The 19,013-nt window shown below is 50.2% G+C and overlaps 1 protein-coding gene across 1 annotated transcript; it reads left to right on the plus strand.

The window, feature by feature from the left end:
- The first annotated feature begins 1,188 nt into the window (after window positions 1-1,188).
- LEP (leptin) lies at window positions 1,189-15,721 on the plus strand. Its single transcript, XM_082632495.1, has 3 exons — window positions 1,189-1,264; window positions 10,532-10,703; window positions 12,217-15,721. Exons 1-3 carry the CDS (start codon window positions 1,218-1,220, stop codon window positions 12,574-12,576), a joined length of 579 nt encoding a protein of 192 aa, XP_082488621.1. The 5' UTR covers window positions 1,189-1,217; the 3' UTR covers window positions 12,577-15,721.
- Window positions 15,722-19,013: the final 3,292 nt, after the last annotated feature.

Here is a 19,013-nt window from a genome sequence, read left to right on the forward strand (position 1 = left end):
GTGCAGGCTCAGCGGCCATGGCTCACGGGCCCAGCCGCTCCGCGGCATGTGGGATCTTCCCGGACCGGGGCACGAACCTGTGTCCCCTGCATCGGCAAGTGGACTCTCAACCACTGCGCCACCAGGGAAGCCCCTCTAAGCTATATTTTTAAATGAAAATTGCAAACTTAGGTCTAACAAATATTATTCTTCGATATTTGCTTCATTAATTTTTTTGGCTAAAATATTTTAAAGCAAATTACAAGCCTCATGACGTTTCACCCTTAAATACTTCAGTATACATCTCTGAAAAATAAGGAAGCATTTCTACCTTTATCACAAGATCATTATCACACAAGAGTAATTCTTTCACATCATGAGCTAGTCTGCGTTTCAATTTCCCCCAATACCTAAAAAATGTCTTTTATGATTGCTTTGTTTGAGCCTGGTTGTTTTGCTCTTAATATTTTTGGAAGGAAGGAAGGAAGGGAGGGAGGGAGGAAGGAAATTGAGCTACATATTTGTGGAAGTCACAGATTGTTAGCATTGACCATGAATTCTAATTATACTGCCACCAAAATGTGCAATGCACTAGGCTATCAACCGGGGGTACAGCGGTGAACAAAGGAGACCCTTGCCGTCCTGGCGGAGCACAGGAGACTTCGGGGAGCATGTCCCCGTTAGGAAGTCTCCAATGCAGCATGACTGGTGCCTCCAGACCGTGTGAGCCTGGCTTTCCTTATTCCCTCCACACCATCATCACTGCAGGTGTGTTTTCCCAGGCCGGGCGCACGGCGGGTCGCTCTCGCTAACCCGAGGCTTCCCAGGCGCCCAGGGCCCTCGGGTGCCGCCGCCCAGCGGAGCTGGCTGCTGGGCCGCGCCGCCGCGCACCACCGACCAGCAAGGGCGCCGTCCGAGCCCCCAGCCGGCTCAGAAGAACCCCTCACCGCCGCCCTGTCCCTGGTGCCCGCTCCCCTAGGCCCGCAAGGCCGATGCTGGCGCCACCTCGAGGATTTCTCACTCCTGCCAGCCGCCCCCAACTTTTCAGGCGGTACCCGAGGGTGCACGCAGGGCTCCTGGCGCAGCGGAGTCCCTCCCTCGAGGCCTTGCCCCGCTGCCGCCCGGCCCGACGCTGCCCCGCCGCCGGGCAGGGCGGGTGCTGGCGCTCGGGGTGCGGCGGAGCCTGCCGGGCCGTTGCGCAAGTTGCGCTCGGGCGTCTATAAGAGGGGCGGGCAGGCATGGAGCCTCAGAGGAATCGAGGAATCGCGGCGCCAGCAGCTGCGAGGTAAGAGCAGGCGCTCTCCTTTCTCCTTCTCCGCCGGTCTTTCTTGACAGGCCACCCCATCCTGGGGAAACTGAGGCGGGCGAAGGGCAGAGCGGACGGCTTGGTTCTGGATTGTGGTAACTTTGCACCAGAGTTCTGACCGGAAGGGAGGCGGCTGGGAGCCGGGAGCGTTGGATTTGGGGCTGGGCTGTGCCTGTGCCCTCGGGGCGGGAATCTGAGCTCATAGAGCCAGCCAGGGCCCCAGGAGACTGCCAGAGCCGCCAGCCCTGTCGCTGAGATGCTTTGCAAATGGCCTTGAGCAACACCCCCAAAGATCAGAGTACCCCGCCGCCATGTGCAGGGGGCGTGCGTTGAGTTTCTGAGGAGTGCGAGTTAGGAGGGTTTTGAGTTTCCGAGGAGAAGCCTTGCTCTGCAGGTGAGATTTCAGGCATCATTTTCCAGCAGGGTTTCTGACTTTTGAATGCGAGGGGCTGTATAAAGCCCAGGACCTAGGAAGGGACGAGGTAGTAGAGGTGGGCAGAAAAACTGTCAGGAAGAACCCAAATCTCCCAAAGAAATTATGCTGGGTCTCACCATATCTGGCCTCAAAGCTGTGCGAATTGCCTTCTACATTATGGATAAAATAGGGTTCCTCTGGGGCAACAGAACAGCAAGTCATGGGAAAGGCCTGTTACACTTTTCTCACTGTTAACAACTCTCTAGCCAAAACTGATAAAGACACACTATTGGCAGATGAGACCTACCAGCCTCGCTCATAGCCTGCCTTCCCTCCTAGCTGCTTTAGATTTCATTGCGGATGGGTTTGCCTCTACACTCCAGTTTCTATAGCTTAAAGGTGTGGCACTTGGGAAAAGTGAATTCTTTTTTTTTTTTTTTTTTGCTGTACGCGGGCCTCTCACTGTTGTGACCTCTCCCGTTGTGGAGCACAGGCTCCGGACACGCAGGCTCCGGACACGCAGGCTCAGCAGCCATGGCTCACGGGCCCAGCCACTCCACAGCATGTGGGATCTTCCCGGACCGGGGCACGAACCCGTGTCCGCTGCATCAGCAGGCGGACTCTCAACCACTGCGCCACCAGGGAAGCCCGGAAAAGTGAATTCTTAAACACAGTTCAATCGAGTGACATGGTGGCCTGGTTGTCATTTGAGGGTTTTTTGGTTTGTTTGTGTTTTCTGGGGGCTGCATTGTGCAGCATGTGGGATCTTAGTTCCCCAGTCAGGGATGGAACCCGAGCCCCCTGCAGTGGAAGCACGGAGTCTTAACCACTGGACCGCCAGGGAAGTCTGCTGGTTGTCATTTGAGACTAGCAGCTTTGGAGAGGATGAGAAGGTAGTCTGCAGGGGAGGCGGGGCAGAGGGCAGGGACTTGAAGACACCACCCCAGGAGCGTGAGCTGGATGACTCCCCACACTGACCTCTGTCCGCTCTCTGGTGTTTGCTCTGTAGAGCTCTGAGGCGGGCAGTGGTCAGCTGACAATGGTGGGACAGAGGGTATCCAGTCTCTTTCCCACCAGGACGGTGAGCAGAATCATAGTCATTCCCACTCTAACGCCCTCCTAAGCGGAAAGGCCTTGCTGATCCTTTCTCTCGTGTAGGCAGGGGGAAAAGGCAAGAGAAAAACAGTGGGTGTGATTCGGTTCTTTTCTTTTCAAGCAGTTGAAGACATTGGGCTGAGGGGAACGTTTCCATGTTGGCCAAAGGAGTGTCCTTCTCTTATTTTGTACATCTTATGCCCAAAATAACTCTTCTTGGTATTTGGGGGAAATATTTTCCTCCCCCCTCCATTCCAGGAAATGGTTCCAATCGCCAAGGACAGAGCCAGGGAGATTGCAATGAATTCCGTCCTGTCAGCCCCAGGCGGATGCCTCTTGTGTCTGAGTGGCTCATGCAGGGTACGGAGGTGGCCGCTTGGGAGAGCTCTCTTCACAGAACCTGGGTCATTGTCCCCGCTCTAGCCTCGATGCCACCTAGGGGAACGTGGGGGTCAGAGAGAGAGAAGGGCTCCAGGGAGGTGGAGTCCTTGTGGTATGTGCATCCTTCAACCACATGCATATAAATTTAAAGGAAAACCGAGCCAAATTCTCCTGCAATCAGTCAGTCAGTAGGCCCTGTTCCCACCCGCAGTAGGAGTCCAGTGGTGACAGCTCCCTTGTAGCCTGCCAGCGAGAGCCTTGAAATTCTTCTTTGTCCACACAGTTGTCTCAGAGAAGTAGAAAGAGAGGCGGCTTCTGCTTAAAAACAACCCACCTGATGACTGGGCCCACAGAGTCCTTTGCACTACTCCATGTGTGACAACAAATGTGCCTTGCTTCTCAGCAAAGTGCATTTTACAGTCTTTCCTGCTCAATTTGTCAACTCTCTGGAGCGATCGGTGTCAATGCCGATATATCATCCATCCCCTGGAAGAGTTCATCCCCATCTGTGCACGTATTGAGTTTGTACTCTGGGGTGCTCCAGGCTGGGGGTGCCAGGGAAGTGGGGGGGAAACCACAGGGAAGACTATCCGGGCAGAGCAGAGACCTCCGAGAAGGGCAGGAGGCCCAGAGCACAGCAGGAAGAGCCAAGCTGATGAATGGGACCAAGGCAGGGAGCATCTGAAACAATAGTTAAGATGGAGCAGGACTCAGGAAGCTGAAGGGAATAGGGGCCTATGTGGTGCTAGAGGACATCTATGGGATGCAGGAAGCCGACCAAAGTCCCCATGAAAAGGAGACCAGGATGCTGAAGCATTTTCCATCTTCATTAAGAAAGTTTCTTAGGAATTCCTGCTGGGCAAAAGTGAATTCTAGATCGTGACTTTAAAATGGGAGCAGGTAAACCATTGTAGAGGTAGGTTAACCTTGTTAGACAATGAAGATCAGGGATGGGAAATATTTCATTCATTCATTCAACAAAAATTTAATGAGCACCTGCTCTGTGCCAGGCCCTTGGGAGATGCTGAACAAATGGCATATCCACCACTCCTGCACCCGGCAGACATCACTAATTGATCACGGCACCTTCTCCCTCTGAGACTGGATGGAGCTTCAGATTCGTCTCCACTCAGCACTCCAAGGAACCGCTAAAAATTGATCAGAGTTGACACGGGAATTGAAACCTATTTGTTATCCCTGATGAGATCAAATCTAAGGGTAGTTTCTAATGAACGGGAAGAATATAACCCCTCGCACCCACATTCTGGCTCCCAGTTAAGTATGTTAACGTGATTTCTCAACCAGGCTTCTGGTTGCAAATAAGAGAAAACCACTCATGTTAGCTCAGTGTTTTCAACTATATTGCAGCCAACATTTAAAAAACAGAATGGAGACTCTCAAGAGTGCATCCCCCATAGTAAAGGTGAATTTTATTTCCTGACACTTGTTTCTCTTACATGTGTGTATCTATATGTCTCCTGGATGAAAAAATATATTCAGAAAGTTGAAAGCTACTCAAGTGAGTAGTATGTGTGGAAGAGTATCTCACACTGGAGGCTAAGGACAGGGAGAGCCTAGAACCAATATGGTCAGGAACCAGGAAGAAGGTCAAGAAAGAGTCCAGGCATTGACCATAATCCACCTCTCAGCAGCTGGATGGACCCTGGTCTCTCTTAGCTATTCCATGCATGTGATGCCAACCATGGCTACCCTTGATCTTCTGAGTCCTCATCAGAGGCAAACTGGACTCCTCGGAGCACTACTTTAAATTACCAGGAGAGACGCTAATTGACCCAATCAGGAGCTGGAGGAGGAAGCGACACGAAAAGGGAAGAGAAGAGTATTCTGGTTCTCTTGCCCACTATTGCTCATGCAAACATGGCCTCCAGGATTTGTGTGTGTGTGTGTGTGTCCTGAGCAGGGCAGATTCCCCGAAAGGTCCCGACTACACATAGAATCAAGCCTGGGACATTCTAGCTCTCCAGCCTCACATACTCTACCCTTCTACCATATTGAATTCTCCCAAACCCACCATGGTTTCCCCCAACTCCACATTGTCCCCTTGGTCTGGAAGGCCCTGCTTGCTCTCTTCCCCCTGGGGAACTCCTGTCCTTCAGGTCTCAGTGCAAAGCTCTCCTCACCTCCCCAGAGTCACCCCCTTTCCCCATGATCCCCCAGTTCCATGTTCCTTCTCTTATAACCTTCACCACGTTGTGTTAAAATGAGTTGTTTAAGCTTCTATCTGTTCCACTGGATTCTGAGTAACTCGAAGGATCAGGATCCAACCTTCTCTGTCTGTTCATCCTTTGTCCTTTCCCCATTCCCAAGTCCCTTCCAACTTGGAGTTAGGGAGAAAGGAAGGAAGGAAGGCTGAGAGGGAAGAATGCGAGGGAGCCCACAGGAAGGATTTCTACAGGGAGAGAGAGGGTGTAGACTGTCCAAAGCTTTTTCCGTAAAATTAACAGTAAATACCACATCACCTGAATTTAATTCACACTAGCATACCAAGGATTACTGGGGAGAGAGGTATGAAAACCTGATGGCTGGAGAAGAGAAAACGGAAGAGAGAAGGGTGTGCCCTTACTAACCTCTGATACTTTCTACCGGGAGAAGACAGAGGAGTTTGGCTAGCTCAAAGCTGGCAGCCTCCACCAGCAAAGGCCTCTGTGACCCAGAGCTCTCCCCACCTCCCCTCTGACTGCTGGAATCCAAAGGCTCTGGGCAGGCCTGCCCTGGGGCCAGCCAACCTTCTAGCCTGAATCTAGAGAAGTGCCCTCCGACCTTGACATAGAGGCCCCCACTTCGTCTGCTGCATCCCCCAGGACAAGAGGGGAGGGGAGGGAGCTCATGTCTGGAGGCGGCCAGCTTCTTGGGGAAGGCGGAGGCAAGCTGGTCTGTGGAGAAGTGGGTGGGTGGCCTTTCCCAATTTCCATCTCCGTCCTTTTTGTCACCTGTGCTGAAAGCATTAGCCTGGGAGTGATCAGAGCTCCTCACTTCCACAAAAATAGCTTGGCCTCCCTGCACAGCCAAGGTGGCACAGCCCCACCCCTCCCTGTCCCCCCATCACACCTCCTGTGCCAGCTGAGAGCCACCATCTTCTGAGACCTCTGCTGGGGGTGCCCCTCTCCACCACCTTCACAAACCCATTCCCCCCCATTCTCAGGGCCCTTATTAAATGCCACCTCCTCCAAGATGCTTCCTTGATTCCCTAGCTGGAAATATTGGTGACAACAGCCAACATGTATTGGGATTGGCCATGTGCCAGACACAGAGCAAGCATTTTACATACATTATCTCGTAACAGCCACAGAGGGGAATTATGATTTGTTTCATCCCCATTTTACAGCTAAGAAAACTGAGTCTGCAAGAGGTTAGCAAATTTCCCCAAGGTCCTATGCTCCAACTGAAACATAGCTCGGCTTTAGAGCTCATAAGTTTACACACGACTTCCTCCCCTGAGTTATCCAAGGCATTTTATCTCTTTAAACATTATTCCTTGCATTGTAGTTAATTAGGTAAATTCTTAAACCAGTTGTTTAAGAGCACAGTTTTGTTCTTTACTTTTATTTTTAACAAATAACATATGTAAGTAGTTGACAATGCCGAATACTGTGGTGTACTACCTGGGCTTCCTGGGAAAACCACCAGTCTTCAGCCCCGACTGTCCCCACTCCTGATCCCACTTTTCTGCGATTGCATGTCTCTTTATCTCTGTCCCTGGCCCCCAGTGGGCGATCAATACATGTTAGCTCTCAACCATCAAACAGATACTGAGTAACTAGTATGTGTCAGGTGCTGTGCTCAGTGAAGCTGTAGTTGCTGTCTTGGATTATCCCTCCCCTCCCCAGTCCCCAAACTCTGCTCTTACCAGCCCTTCCCCCCAAACCCAAAATCTCGGGCCACAGCCAGGCCCCACCCAGGTACTGACATTCAGGTGAACCAAGAAAAGCTTGATGTCTGCCTGTGGCTGGGTGTATAAATTAATTAGCATTAAGTTTGGCTGCACTTAGCAGAGACCCAAAATAACAGTGTCTTAACCAAGACAGAGGTTATGTCTCTCACACACTCAGTACAAGTTCAGAGGTAGGTGGTCCATGCATGTCATCTCTCCTCCAGCAAGTCCTCAGTGACCTGGCCCCCTCCAGCTCCCTACTCCAGTGTTCAGACGGTAAGGCCCTCGTCCTCATGACCCAAGAAGCACCAGAACGCCAGCTACCACATCCACAATTCAGGCATCAGGATGGAGGAAGGGATGGAAAAGGGAGGGGCAAAAGCACACAGCACAAGAACTGCCACGTCGCATTTCTTATATTCAGTTGGCCAGAATTTAGTCGCATTGCCACACCAGCTGGGAAATAGAGTATTTATCCTGAATGGCCACATCTCTATCTAAACCTGGATGTTCTACTAATTGCGAAGAGGCAATAGGTACTGGAGACAATCACCAGCCTTTACTAAAAGGGTTAATGTGTTGATATGTGTGTGTATGCATATGATGTGTTATATGTGTGAGCATGTGTGTTTCATGTTGTGTGTGCCTGTTGGCCAGAGTCTCCCCATCACTTTGATCTCAGATGGGCCTGTTACGAGTTCTCTCTGCAGCCCCCCCAGGGAGCTCCCCTAACCCTGGCCTCTCATCTTAGTCAGACTTACTCAGCAGCAGTTCCTCAATTCCACGTTTCAAGGAACTGTGACTTATTTTCAGCACCCACTGAAGCATATTATCCATGGTGATAGAGGGGGCTAGTAAAACTGTTTTTCCACTCAGGTATTAAAGAGTGGCCACTAGGTGAGGGTGACTATGACCAGAGTTAATCTGGTAATAAATTCTCTTGGGAAGGAGGGTGTCATTAACACATGAATCCTAGAAAAGTTTACCACTCTATCTTGTGCTGCGGGGGAGGACCTAGAAATACCAGGCACCCTCTTGACATGGCCCAGGTGAGGCGATGGGCCTAATGCTAGATTCAGGGTTCCCACAGGTAGTGCTCCCAGAGCATTCCAAGCCCTGCTGAGTAATTACACAATTCAAAAACAGCTGATATTTACTCCCCAGTTAACCTTTGAACCAGGTGGTGTGATTCATTCCATTTTACTGATGGGAACCGACGCTTTAGGGAATTAAATATCTTGCCCAGATACACACAGCTAATAAGGGCAGGGCCCACTGATGAAGCTTTGGGGCCTAACCACTGTGCTTCCACCTTTGCTAGGGTTTCATGGAATCACACTGAGGGGTTAGCACTATTTAACTCCATTCCTCAAACATTTGGTGGGCATGTTTACTCAGGGAATAAGGAGTTAATAGAAGCAGTATTAACTTTTTAGGAGAGAGAACAAGCACAAAAACATTTGACAGGCCCCCTCCCGAATTACTTAGTATTTTTCATACATGAAGTTGATACAGGGGTACAATCTCATAGCTTCATCCTAGAATAGAGCAGGGTATTTTTTCCCAAATGCCATGGTCCCAGGAGCTGCCCTTGGTTGGTCATTGGAGTGGCTTGTAATTTGCGCTTCCCCTTAAAGCTTGGAGAAACTGGTGGGGTAGGGTAGAAAGGACACAGCCTTTCTGGGTGAAGCAGCTTTGGCTGTGAATCCTGGCTTTGCTACTTCCTTGTTTGACGTTGGACAAGTTAGCGCGTCTGCTTGAGTCTCATTTTTCCCCTTCGGTAAAATTCAGATTAAAAAAAACAGGACTTCTCTGGTGGCACAGTGGTTGAGAATCTGCCTGCCAATGCAGGGGACATGGGTTCGATCCCTGCTCCGGGAAGATTCCACATGCTGTGGAGCAACTAAGCCTGTGCACCACAACCACTGAAGGCCGCGCACCTAGAGCCCGTGCTCCACAACAAAAGAAAGCCCGCGCACAGCAACGAAGACCCAACGCAGCCAAAAAACAAATTAATTAATTTTTAAAAATACCTTTGATCAAGCATTATAATATAGAAACAGACTTTTTTTTTTTTTTTTTTTTTTTTTTTTTTTTTGCTGCACTGTGCAGCCTGCAGGATATTTGTTCCCCAACCAGGGACTGAACCTGGGCCACCACAGTGAAAGCACCAGGGAATTCCCAAGACTGCTTATTTCTATTATATTGCCAGAATATGAATTATACTAAATTGCCACCTATGGACAGAAAACGTGTTACCTGTTTTTATCAAGACCCAGATGAGGCAGAACACAAAAAGCAGAGATGAACTTTTTTGCCATCTCCAGGACCTTCATGCTAACATTTACTTACTCTTGATCATTATTTCAGGCTCATCCACACGTACTTAGCATGGATCATTGGCCACAGGCTCACATGCCTTTCACCTGATTACCTTTTGCCTCATGTATCTCATTAAAACTTTGCTGCTTAATCAAGGTTCTGCATGCATATTATTAATGTTAGAATTCATGGTTCCATGACTTTGAAAGTTTCAGACATTCTGGGTGAACGTGTTATATACTTTCTCCTGCCTTCATGCCTTTGCACCGGCTGTTTTCTTGGCCATTATGCAACCAGTTTATACTCTTCCTGATCCCTCCTTGGCCTTCAATACCCAGCTCAGGTGACACCTCTTCCAGGGAGCCCCCCTTTGTATTCCCACAATATCTTGTCCTTCTTGCAGAGCTCTTTCTTCCTGTATTGGGATGGCCTGTTTACCTGTTTATCTCTCCTATTCAACTATAAGCACTTTGAGAGTAGAGAACATCCGTTGTCCACCGTAGCATCCTTGGTGCCCAGCACTGTATCTGACGTATTATCAGACCTTCCATAAGTGCCGGTTGGATTCAATCTCCCAGTGGGAGAGGAAGGAAGTAATAAAGCCAGTGATAAATGCCATCATGGAAATATCAGTGGGCTGCTGTGAGAGAGTTAATGGAGAGGACAGTAACACAATCTCTAATAATAGGGTAGTAATAGAGTACACTTCACAACACCTTTAAAGCTCTTTCACACATGTTATCTAATTTGATCCTCATAAAAGCCTGGAGATAGGTATATTGCAGGGGATGCAGGCAGGAGTTTTTAGCGGTTATAGGATATGCCTGAAGTCATGAAGCTAGTAAATGGCTGGATTCAATCCATACCTTAAAAGCCCGTCCATTTGCTCATGCCCTGTCTTCCTGCTCTGTGGTCTACAGCACACCTCACCGTGGTTTTCTTGATGCGGCCATGCCTTTCCCCAAGGGAATGCATTTCATTACTGTATTTCTAGACAATGAATTGTCTTTGAGGAAATGATAACCACAGCGGAAAGCAAATCTCATTTTTATCCGCATCTGAGAATGTGGTTGGTAATGTGACATGTGGGTGTTCTCTGAGATCCCAGCGACATGCCACGTGTGGTTCCTTCTGTTTTCAGGCCCCAGAAGCACAACCCGGGAAGAAAAATGCGTTGTGGACCCCTGTGCCGATTCCTGTGGCTTTGGCCCTATCTGTCCTACATTGAAGCTGTGCCCATCCAAAAAGTCCAGGATGACACCAAAACCCTCATCAAGACGATTGTCACCAGGATCAATGACATATCACACACGGTAGGGAGGGCCTGGGAGACGAGGTAGACCTGTGGCTGGCCCGTGGGGAAACCGGACCTCAGAGGTTGGCTGAGGCTGTGCAGCCTCGCGCAAGGGGCCTGGCGGCCTGGACGCCTCCCGACCGCATGGACAGCTGCCTCTGCTCTCCTGCCCTCCCCTTGCCTCCCACCTCCTCACTCCCCTTCCTCCCAGACTGGAATCCTAGTGCCCAGGACCAGAGCATAACGGTCCAGTGTCCCCTTGGCAGGTGACCAGGGCCCCAGCAGCACCCTCTCTGGGCCTCCAACACATCTCTAGAACGTTCTGATCATTAGGCATTCTTCCTGGCTGGTAGCTGAACTCTGACCCTGCGAAGCTTCTCCTCATTACTGCTGGTCCTGCCTGGCAAGCCCTCTTTCACATACAACCCTCTACGTATTTGCAAACAGCTCTCAATGTCCCCTGAGTATTTCCTCTGGGGTCCACAAGCCTATACCTTCAGCCACTTCCCAGATGAGGTCGGTGTTTAGAATTAGGAAGGCTACGTGAGAATCCTCGCCCTTCTGTTCTCTATCTGTAAAATCTTAAGCTAGTTAAGCTCCTCAATGTCTTTACTCCCTGGTTTCCTCATCTAGATAATAAGACTATCTTAATAGTCTTCACAAGGTCATTTCAAGATTAAACTAGATAAAGCAAGTGACACACACACACACACACCCCTGCAGAACCAGAACAGAGCATGCCCTCTTCAAAGGTTTTCAGACGTGGCTTTTGATAGCCCCCTGCCTTAAAAACCAACTTGTTCACCTGCATGGAGCAATCTGGAGACTTCCACATCTCCTGGCCACTCTGGCTTTCTAACAGTAACCTTGGGCAGCCAGGGAGCCGTTAGGTGGCCGGAAGCAGGGACAGCTCAGAACTAGATAGTGTCTTGAACATTTCATAGGGAAAAACGCTTAAGTCTCCTTGCTTTCAAAATAGTCATTCAACAAGCTGCACATGATAGACCCAGAGTGTCCCAACCGGTGTGGTGCAGGAAGTGAGCGCTGCGGGCAGTGGGGGAGGGGGAGAGCCCCTCCTGGTAACCAGAGTTATTGGAGTGGAGGAGTGAGACGGGGCTTCGATCCCTAAGGGGGTGAGACTTCGTGGAGAACCTGTCTGGGAGGAAGGCGTCCGCTGGGGGTGGAAGGGTTGGGGAGGGGCATGTATGGAGGACCTCAATGCCTGGGGAAGAGACTTAAGTCAGTAAGTAAGAAATAGGGAGTCATGGCTGGTTCTATAGCAGAGGCATCTGGAAGAGGAAACAGTCTGCTAAAACTGGTCTGGAAGGGTGGTGTGGGAAGGGCAGGAAGACAGAAGCCCGGGAGACCAGCTTGGAGGCTTGGAAGCCACGTGGGCACAAGAAATAAGGGCCTAGGCAGGATGGTGCGGAAGGGGGAAAGGAGGCACCTCCACGCTCGCGGGAAGGGCCAGGGGCTTTGCGGAGCTGACTTCTCTCCCCCTGAGCTCTTGCTCTCCCCTTCCTCCTGCATAGCAGTCCGTCTCCTCCAAACAGAGGGTCACTGGTTTGGACTTCATCCCTGGGCTCCCCCCTGTCCTGAGTTTGTCCAAGATGGATCAGACATTGGCGATCTACCAACAGATCCTCACCAGTCTGCCTTCCAGAAATGTGATCCAAATATCTAATGACCTAGAGAACCTCCGGGACCTTCTCCACCTGCTGGCCTCCTCCAAGAGCTGCCCCTTGCCCCAGGCCAGAGCCCTGGAGACCTTGGAGAACCTGGGCGGCGTCCTGGAAGCCTCTCTCTACTCCACGGAGGTGGTGGCCCTGAGCAGGCTGCAGGGGTCTCTGCAGGACATGCTGCGGCAGCTGGACCTCAGCCCTGGGTGCTGAAGCCTTGAAAGCCTCTCTTCCCAAAGCTGAGGGAAGAAACCTGAGCTTCCAGGTGTCTGCAGGAGAAGAGAGCCTGTGTGGACATCCTTTATGCAGGCCTGCGGGTCATTTCTCTGTCACTCCTCTAAGCCGCTCTTCTTCCAAAGGCAGAAAACTCCAAGGCAGGAAACCAGAGATATAACTACATGGTTCCATGCCCACCGGGAAGGAGGGCCCATCCAGCAAACAGTGGACTAGATCTGGGATTTTCACGGAATTCTTCCTCCCTGTTCCATCTCCCTCTCACTGCATGCTTCACCGTGACCTGGGGTGATTTCAGACCCTTTGGACGATCAAGCAAGATTCCCTCTGAAAATCCGGGGAGCATCGTAAAGGCTACAGGCACACACAGCTGGATACTTCCACGCAACACAAGTTGGAAGCATTTATTTATTTATTATGCATTTTATTCTGGATGGATTTGAAGCAAAACGCAAGCTTTTCCAGGCTCTTTGGGGTCAGCCAGGGCTCAGGATGCTGCTGGGGTGCTGTTTCCAATCCCATCAATGGGCCTGACCAAGGCAAACCCATTTTGACTGACTTAAGGGTCCTCAAGTTAGTTTTCTAGAGACTGGCTTTGTTTCTACTGTGATTGACTTTTTTTCATTTTTTATTTTTTTATTTTTTTAGTCTGCGTTGGGTCTTCGTTGCTGCACGCGGGCTTTCTCTAGTTGTGGCGAGAGAGGGCTACTCTTCGTTGCGGTGTGCAGGCTTCTCATTGCGGTAGCTTCTCTTGTTGCGGAGCACGGGCTCTAGAGCACAGGCTCAGTAGTTGTGGCGCATGGGCTTAGTTGCTCTGCGGCAAGTGGGATCTTCCCGGACCAGGGCTTGAACCCGTGTCCCCCGCATTGGCAGGTGGATTCTTAACCACTGCACCACCAGGGAAGTCCTACTGTGACTAACTTTAAATTACAATGTTTGCAATGGCATTGCCCTGAATGGATCTCGAAGTGCCAGGTTATTTTTAAAAAGAAGAAGATGAATTTTGTCAGGTGTAACATATAGCCGTGTGCAGCGGGAGGTAGGGAACGTGTTGGTGGGAGGGGGAAGAATCCAGAATGTATTTTCTGAATAACATTTGTGTGATGGGCTCTCTGGGTGGGGTGAGGTCATTTTCTCATCTTTGTGGTTTCCATGAAGAGGAGATGACTCCTTCAGGAGGGTTGTGGTGTTTTGCCAGCCGCCCATGGTCGGAGTGGTGAGGGGGCTGAAGCTGGAGATTGTTGGGGCAGTGGTGGGCTCTGGCCTTCTCTGACTGCTAGAGAGTGGTCTTGCTCATCAGGGAGTGAGGACTCCACATTGCAGACAGTGATCCCCAGGGCAAGGGTCCTTGGTGTGGCCCTTTGAATGGTCTGGGTTGATCCCACACTGGCTTTATAACATGGTAGTGTCCCTCTTTGGGTTTTGCATGCTCACCCAAAGCAAGGCCATGTTTCCCATCCATTTGGGAAGGATTTTTATTCCAGTGGGAGGGTGAAATCTATAGGGGGTCTGTGGGCTTTAGCAGATGGTCCCAAGACCTGGGTCAACACTGGGACAGTGAGTCCCGGGACCCCAGGACCAGCCTCCAGCAGCGCCCTTTTCGCTAGAGGTCATGTCCGGTAGAACAAACGAGGAAGCTTGGGTTTCCCACCATCCTGTCACTGTGATGCAGTCATCACATTACAGGAGGTGGATCTGTCCAAGGAAATTGGAATCTAAGCAACCAGTTTTAAGACTGAGCACCTGCTTGTGCTCAGCCTCAACTGGTGCCATGGGCTGAGAACCTCACCAAATAAATATTAAAATCCAGTCCTACCCTCAGGGACCTTGCATTCCAGATGGTAAAATCCCACTCAACAGCATGCAAAGGCTGTCGTTTCACCATGGCAACTGAGCAGCTGAGACACAGTGTGGTCCTCAGCAGGTGGGAAATGATGAGCTGAGGAGGGCAGTGCCCGGGACCCACAGGCTAATCCTGCTTGCACTCGGTAGCCTTTTTACTTTTCAGGGCACATCAGCATCTATTACTGTGATGCCACATCCCTTTGAAGCGGGATAGCTGAGAATTTAAAAGTAAGAAAATACCTAAGACCATAACAGCAGACAGGTGGCGGGACCAGGACTAGAACCCAGGTCCTCTGACCCCCCCAGAGTGTCCCTTGAGCCAGGTACTGGTCTCTGGAGATACGAACAGGGTTGGGCAGGGAGAACTGGAGTGCTTGCTGGAAGAGAGGAGTTCCAAGGCCGATTTTGCAGGAGGTGAGGGAAGTGAATTGCCTGGAGGGAGGAGGCTGTTTTATTGAAGCTTTGGTGCTGAGACACCAAGGTGACGGGGTAAGTAGCCAGTTACAAAGGAAGGCAGAGAATGGAAAGATGGGAGGGAAAGGGTCATGTTGAAGAGGACTTCAGGGGCAAAGATGTTTGCTATTGAAAGAGTCAAAAGTTCTAGAGTGAGAGTCATGTGATGGACAGAGTCAGACCTGCTCTGGAAAATAAGTCCTGATAATCACAGCCACCCAGCCAGGCTGGGATGTTTTAAGCCTTTTGCTCACAAAACCTGGCACTAGGGCTCATTCCCAGAGTGTGAAGCTTCCAAAATGTAAATGATTGTGCTTTTCTGTAACAAAAAACAATTTTTTTGTTCCAAAAAGTCCAAATAAATTTCCTTTGCCCCTCGGTCTTTGTTTGCTGTCGCCTGTCTTGGAGGGGCTTTGGAAGAGCTGCTTGTGTGTGACAGGGCACCGCCGGGCTGGCCCCTGTCCATCCCTGGGGTCAGCTCTGCCCCGGCTTGGCCATAGCCAGCCGCCAGTTATTCAGGCTAAAGGATTCCCCTAAAGCTCAGAGCACATTCTGCACCAGTCTACAAATCAGCCTTGAGAAAAACCAAGCACCACATTATTTAAAAAACAAAAACTAAAAAAGAACAACCACAACAAAACCACAAACAAAAAACATGCAACCCAATAACAGACCAGGTGCACAGACTCAAGAAGACAGGACTTTTCTGGTCGAGGGCACAGAGCACAGCCACTCACCTCTGTGGTGCAGTTTGGACCTGAGAGTTTCAACCCAAGCCCCAGAGAGGACCCAGGGGCCCATCGAAGGCAGTCACTTCCATGGGTGATTTCAAGGGCCCCCTTCCCCCCCCCAAAAAAATTGCCCATGGCTCTGGAGAGTTTAATGAGATAATGACCTAGCAGTGTCTGGCTTAGAGTAGATTTAAGTGAATCTCCTTCTTGTCACATCACAATTAGCAGCAGGCTTTAAATGTCAGTGATCTGGGACCAGGGAGCAAACGGGTGCAAATTCACCTCCAGTGAAGAGGACAGCTGCCCATTCTTTCCTGGGTGGGGACAGGCAGGGAGATCAAGCTCCTGACAGAGGGGAGACTGCAGAAGGGGGGCAGTCAGATGTGGCCAGAGCAGCCTAAGTGGGTCACTTGGCAGCTTTGGGGGGAAGTGTCTGGCCTCTTCGGGCCAGAAACCCAAGGCAAACCAACTTAAATAGAAAAGAGAGAATTTTTTGGCCCATGTTTCTGCGAAGTCCAGGCCACGGTCCATCTCTTACAACACTTTCCTCTCAGTCGTCCCCAGGGACCTGGAAGGTGCTGATGCCATGATCCACCCCAGTCCCTGCCCGCCTGAGGTGCGGAACAGGGGCTGGGACTGTCTGAGCCCTCTCATTTCTGAGCAGACACAGCCTGAGAAGCCCCCGCCCACCTCCACCTGCCAGCTCGGGAAAGCAGCCCCCAGTAGCAGGGTCTCGGGCAGAGACGTCATTCGCTCCTCTGTGAGGTGACTCCCAGGGTCAGAGTGGAAGGGTGTGTTTTTCAAGCTGTACTTCCAGACCCTTTTCCCTCCTCGGGCATTCCGTCATGCTCCCCCAAGGCAGCAGCTCACATCTGCCAAGCAACTGCCAGAGTCTTGGGGCAGCATCTGGTCATGTTCAACCTCCAAAGGCAAGACCTCGGCTGAGTCTAGTGAGAAAAACCTCAGTTCAGCCCAGGAGGACGTTTCTGAAGACCCCATCCCAGCAGCTTTCTGCACAACAGCACACAACCAAAATATTACACCCTATTTTTCCAAAAGGAATTTAGAGCAATGTATTGCAGGCTTTTAACAGCAGGATCTGAGTCTGGTGATGCCTGACCACACAAATCCACCTGGGTTAAGTTCACCAGTGGGGTGCTTAACCGTTAAGGTTAAGGCTAAGGTTAAGCAACTTAACCTCTCTTAGCCTCAGTTAATTATCTCAGTACAATGAGAGTATAATAGCACTGTCCGCATAGGTGTTTTTAGAAGATTAGGTGGTGAAATGGTTGGGAAGCTATAAACCAGTGACTGATACATAAAAAGCACTCGATAAATTATGTTGTCGTTAATAGCCTTAATGAGTCAGAGAAGCAAAAGGATTGATGTCGCAGACGTGTTTGATGCCCTCGGCCCACCTCTGAGTTCAGTGCAGCTGAGCCCTACCCAACACTCCCGCATCACTCCACGTTGAAGCCTTAGGGAGCACTCTCAGCCCACACGGGTCAGCCCAAAAGTGAGGGAGAGTGAAGACCCCGGAGAAGCAAGTCCCAACCCGTGGAGGTGGGGGCCAGCCTCCCACCCTCCACAGAGGCAGTTCTGAGGTGCCTTCTACCCAGATGGAGCCCCAGGTGCCCACACCAGTCACCACATCACTAAAGCGCTCTCGGTGGCTTTTCCTCCTTCTGCGTCTCACTCTCCCCGCTCTTCACTCTTGCCTCCCCAGGTCACCTCCCAAATCTACCTCCTGCACCAGAACCCTTGTCTCAGGTCCTGCTTTTGGAGGAACTCCAAGGAAGACAACTGCAGAGCAAATAGAGTGGATTTGGATACTGGGAGAACTGTGAAGCAAGGTTCCAGAGAGGCGCAGGAACCACACATCCACACTCAGGGAACCCTGGGCCATCCCGGGGGACGAGGCTAAGAGAGGGGTCCTCAGGAAGAAAGGAATCCATTTCAAGAAAGCTTGACTTGGGAAAGAGGTCAAGGACAAGAAGGGGATTCTACTAAGATGGAAGAATTACAAGATAGGAAAGAAGGAAGGGGGGAGGGAGGGAAGGAAGGAAAGATGGAAGGAAGGAAGGAAAAGAATGAGGGAGGGAGGCAGGGAGGGGGAAAGGGGGCAGGAAGGAAAAAGTAGATGAGTGAAAAGAGGAGAAATAAGGAATTCTCTGGTGGTCCAGTGGTTAGAGCTCTGTGCTTCCACCAGAGGGGGCACGGGTTCGATCCCTAGTCAGGGAACTAAGATTCCACAAGCCGAGCTGGGTGGCCAAAAAAAAAAAAGAGGAGAAATATATATAAGGTTAAACGTCACCTGTCTTAGTGAGTCTGGGATACTATAACTAAATACCATAGTCTGAGTGGCTTAAAAATAACAGAAATTTATTTCTCATAGTTCTGGAGGCTGGAAGTCCAAGATCAAGGTGCCAACAGATTTTGTTGTTGTGGACAAAATTTGTTTGTTTGGTGAGGACCCACTTTCTGATTCATAGACCATATCTTTCACTGTGTCCTCGCATGGTGGAAGGGGCTAGGGGGTTCTCTGGGGCCTCTTTTATAAGGGCACTGATCCCATGTATGAGGGATCCACCATCATGACCTAATCACCTGCCAAAGGCCCCAGCTTTTAACACCATCACACTGGTTGTTAGGATTTAACCTATGAATTTGGGGGGAACACAAACATTCAATCTGTGGCATCACCTTACAATGACTGACTGGAGGAAAGATCAGGCCAAATCAAAGGAGTCTGAATTATTGAATATTTTCTGCATAAAAAGTCTTTTTACAAAAATGGGGCCTAATGTTGGCATTTCTTCCTTTCACTGAACTCCCACAGCCTGTTTGCTCCTGTGCACTAGCTCACAGGGAATCATTTTCGCACAGGTTTCACCGCCACATCCCTCCTGCTCTGGGCTGAGAGCCTCTGTGGGCGGGTCACTCCGTTCGTTGCCTGGCTATAGTGTCTGGCACAATGCAGACCCTCCGTTCTTACTTGGTGATCAAAGGAATTGAGACTCTTGTATAACAAGTCCACTATTTACATGTAAACCAATTCTGCAAAACACTTGAAAACAGTCCTGACCGTTAAAGGTTAAACTTCTTATTAGAGTCCTGCTCACTCCTAATTTACTCAGCAAACTTCTTTTTGAGTTCAAAGATATAGATCCAAACCAACTGTGAAAGACAGCTTTGAGGCAATGACAGAAATTTGAATACGGCTTCTGTTTTAGATTATGACAAGGAATTATTGTTAATTTTCTTAGCTTTGATTATGGCATGGTGATTATTATTATTATTATTATTTTTTTTTTTCTGTACACGGGCCTCTTACTGTTGTGGCCTCTCCCGTTGTGGAGCACAGGCTCCGGACGCACAGGCTCAGCG

The sequence above is a fragment of the Mesoplodon mirus genome, assembly GCF_964341445.2.
Source record: "Mesoplodon mirus genome assembly, chromosome: 9".
Taxonomy (NCBI): Eukaryota; Metazoa; Chordata; class Mammalia; order Artiodactyla; family Ziphiidae; genus Mesoplodon; species Mesoplodon mirus.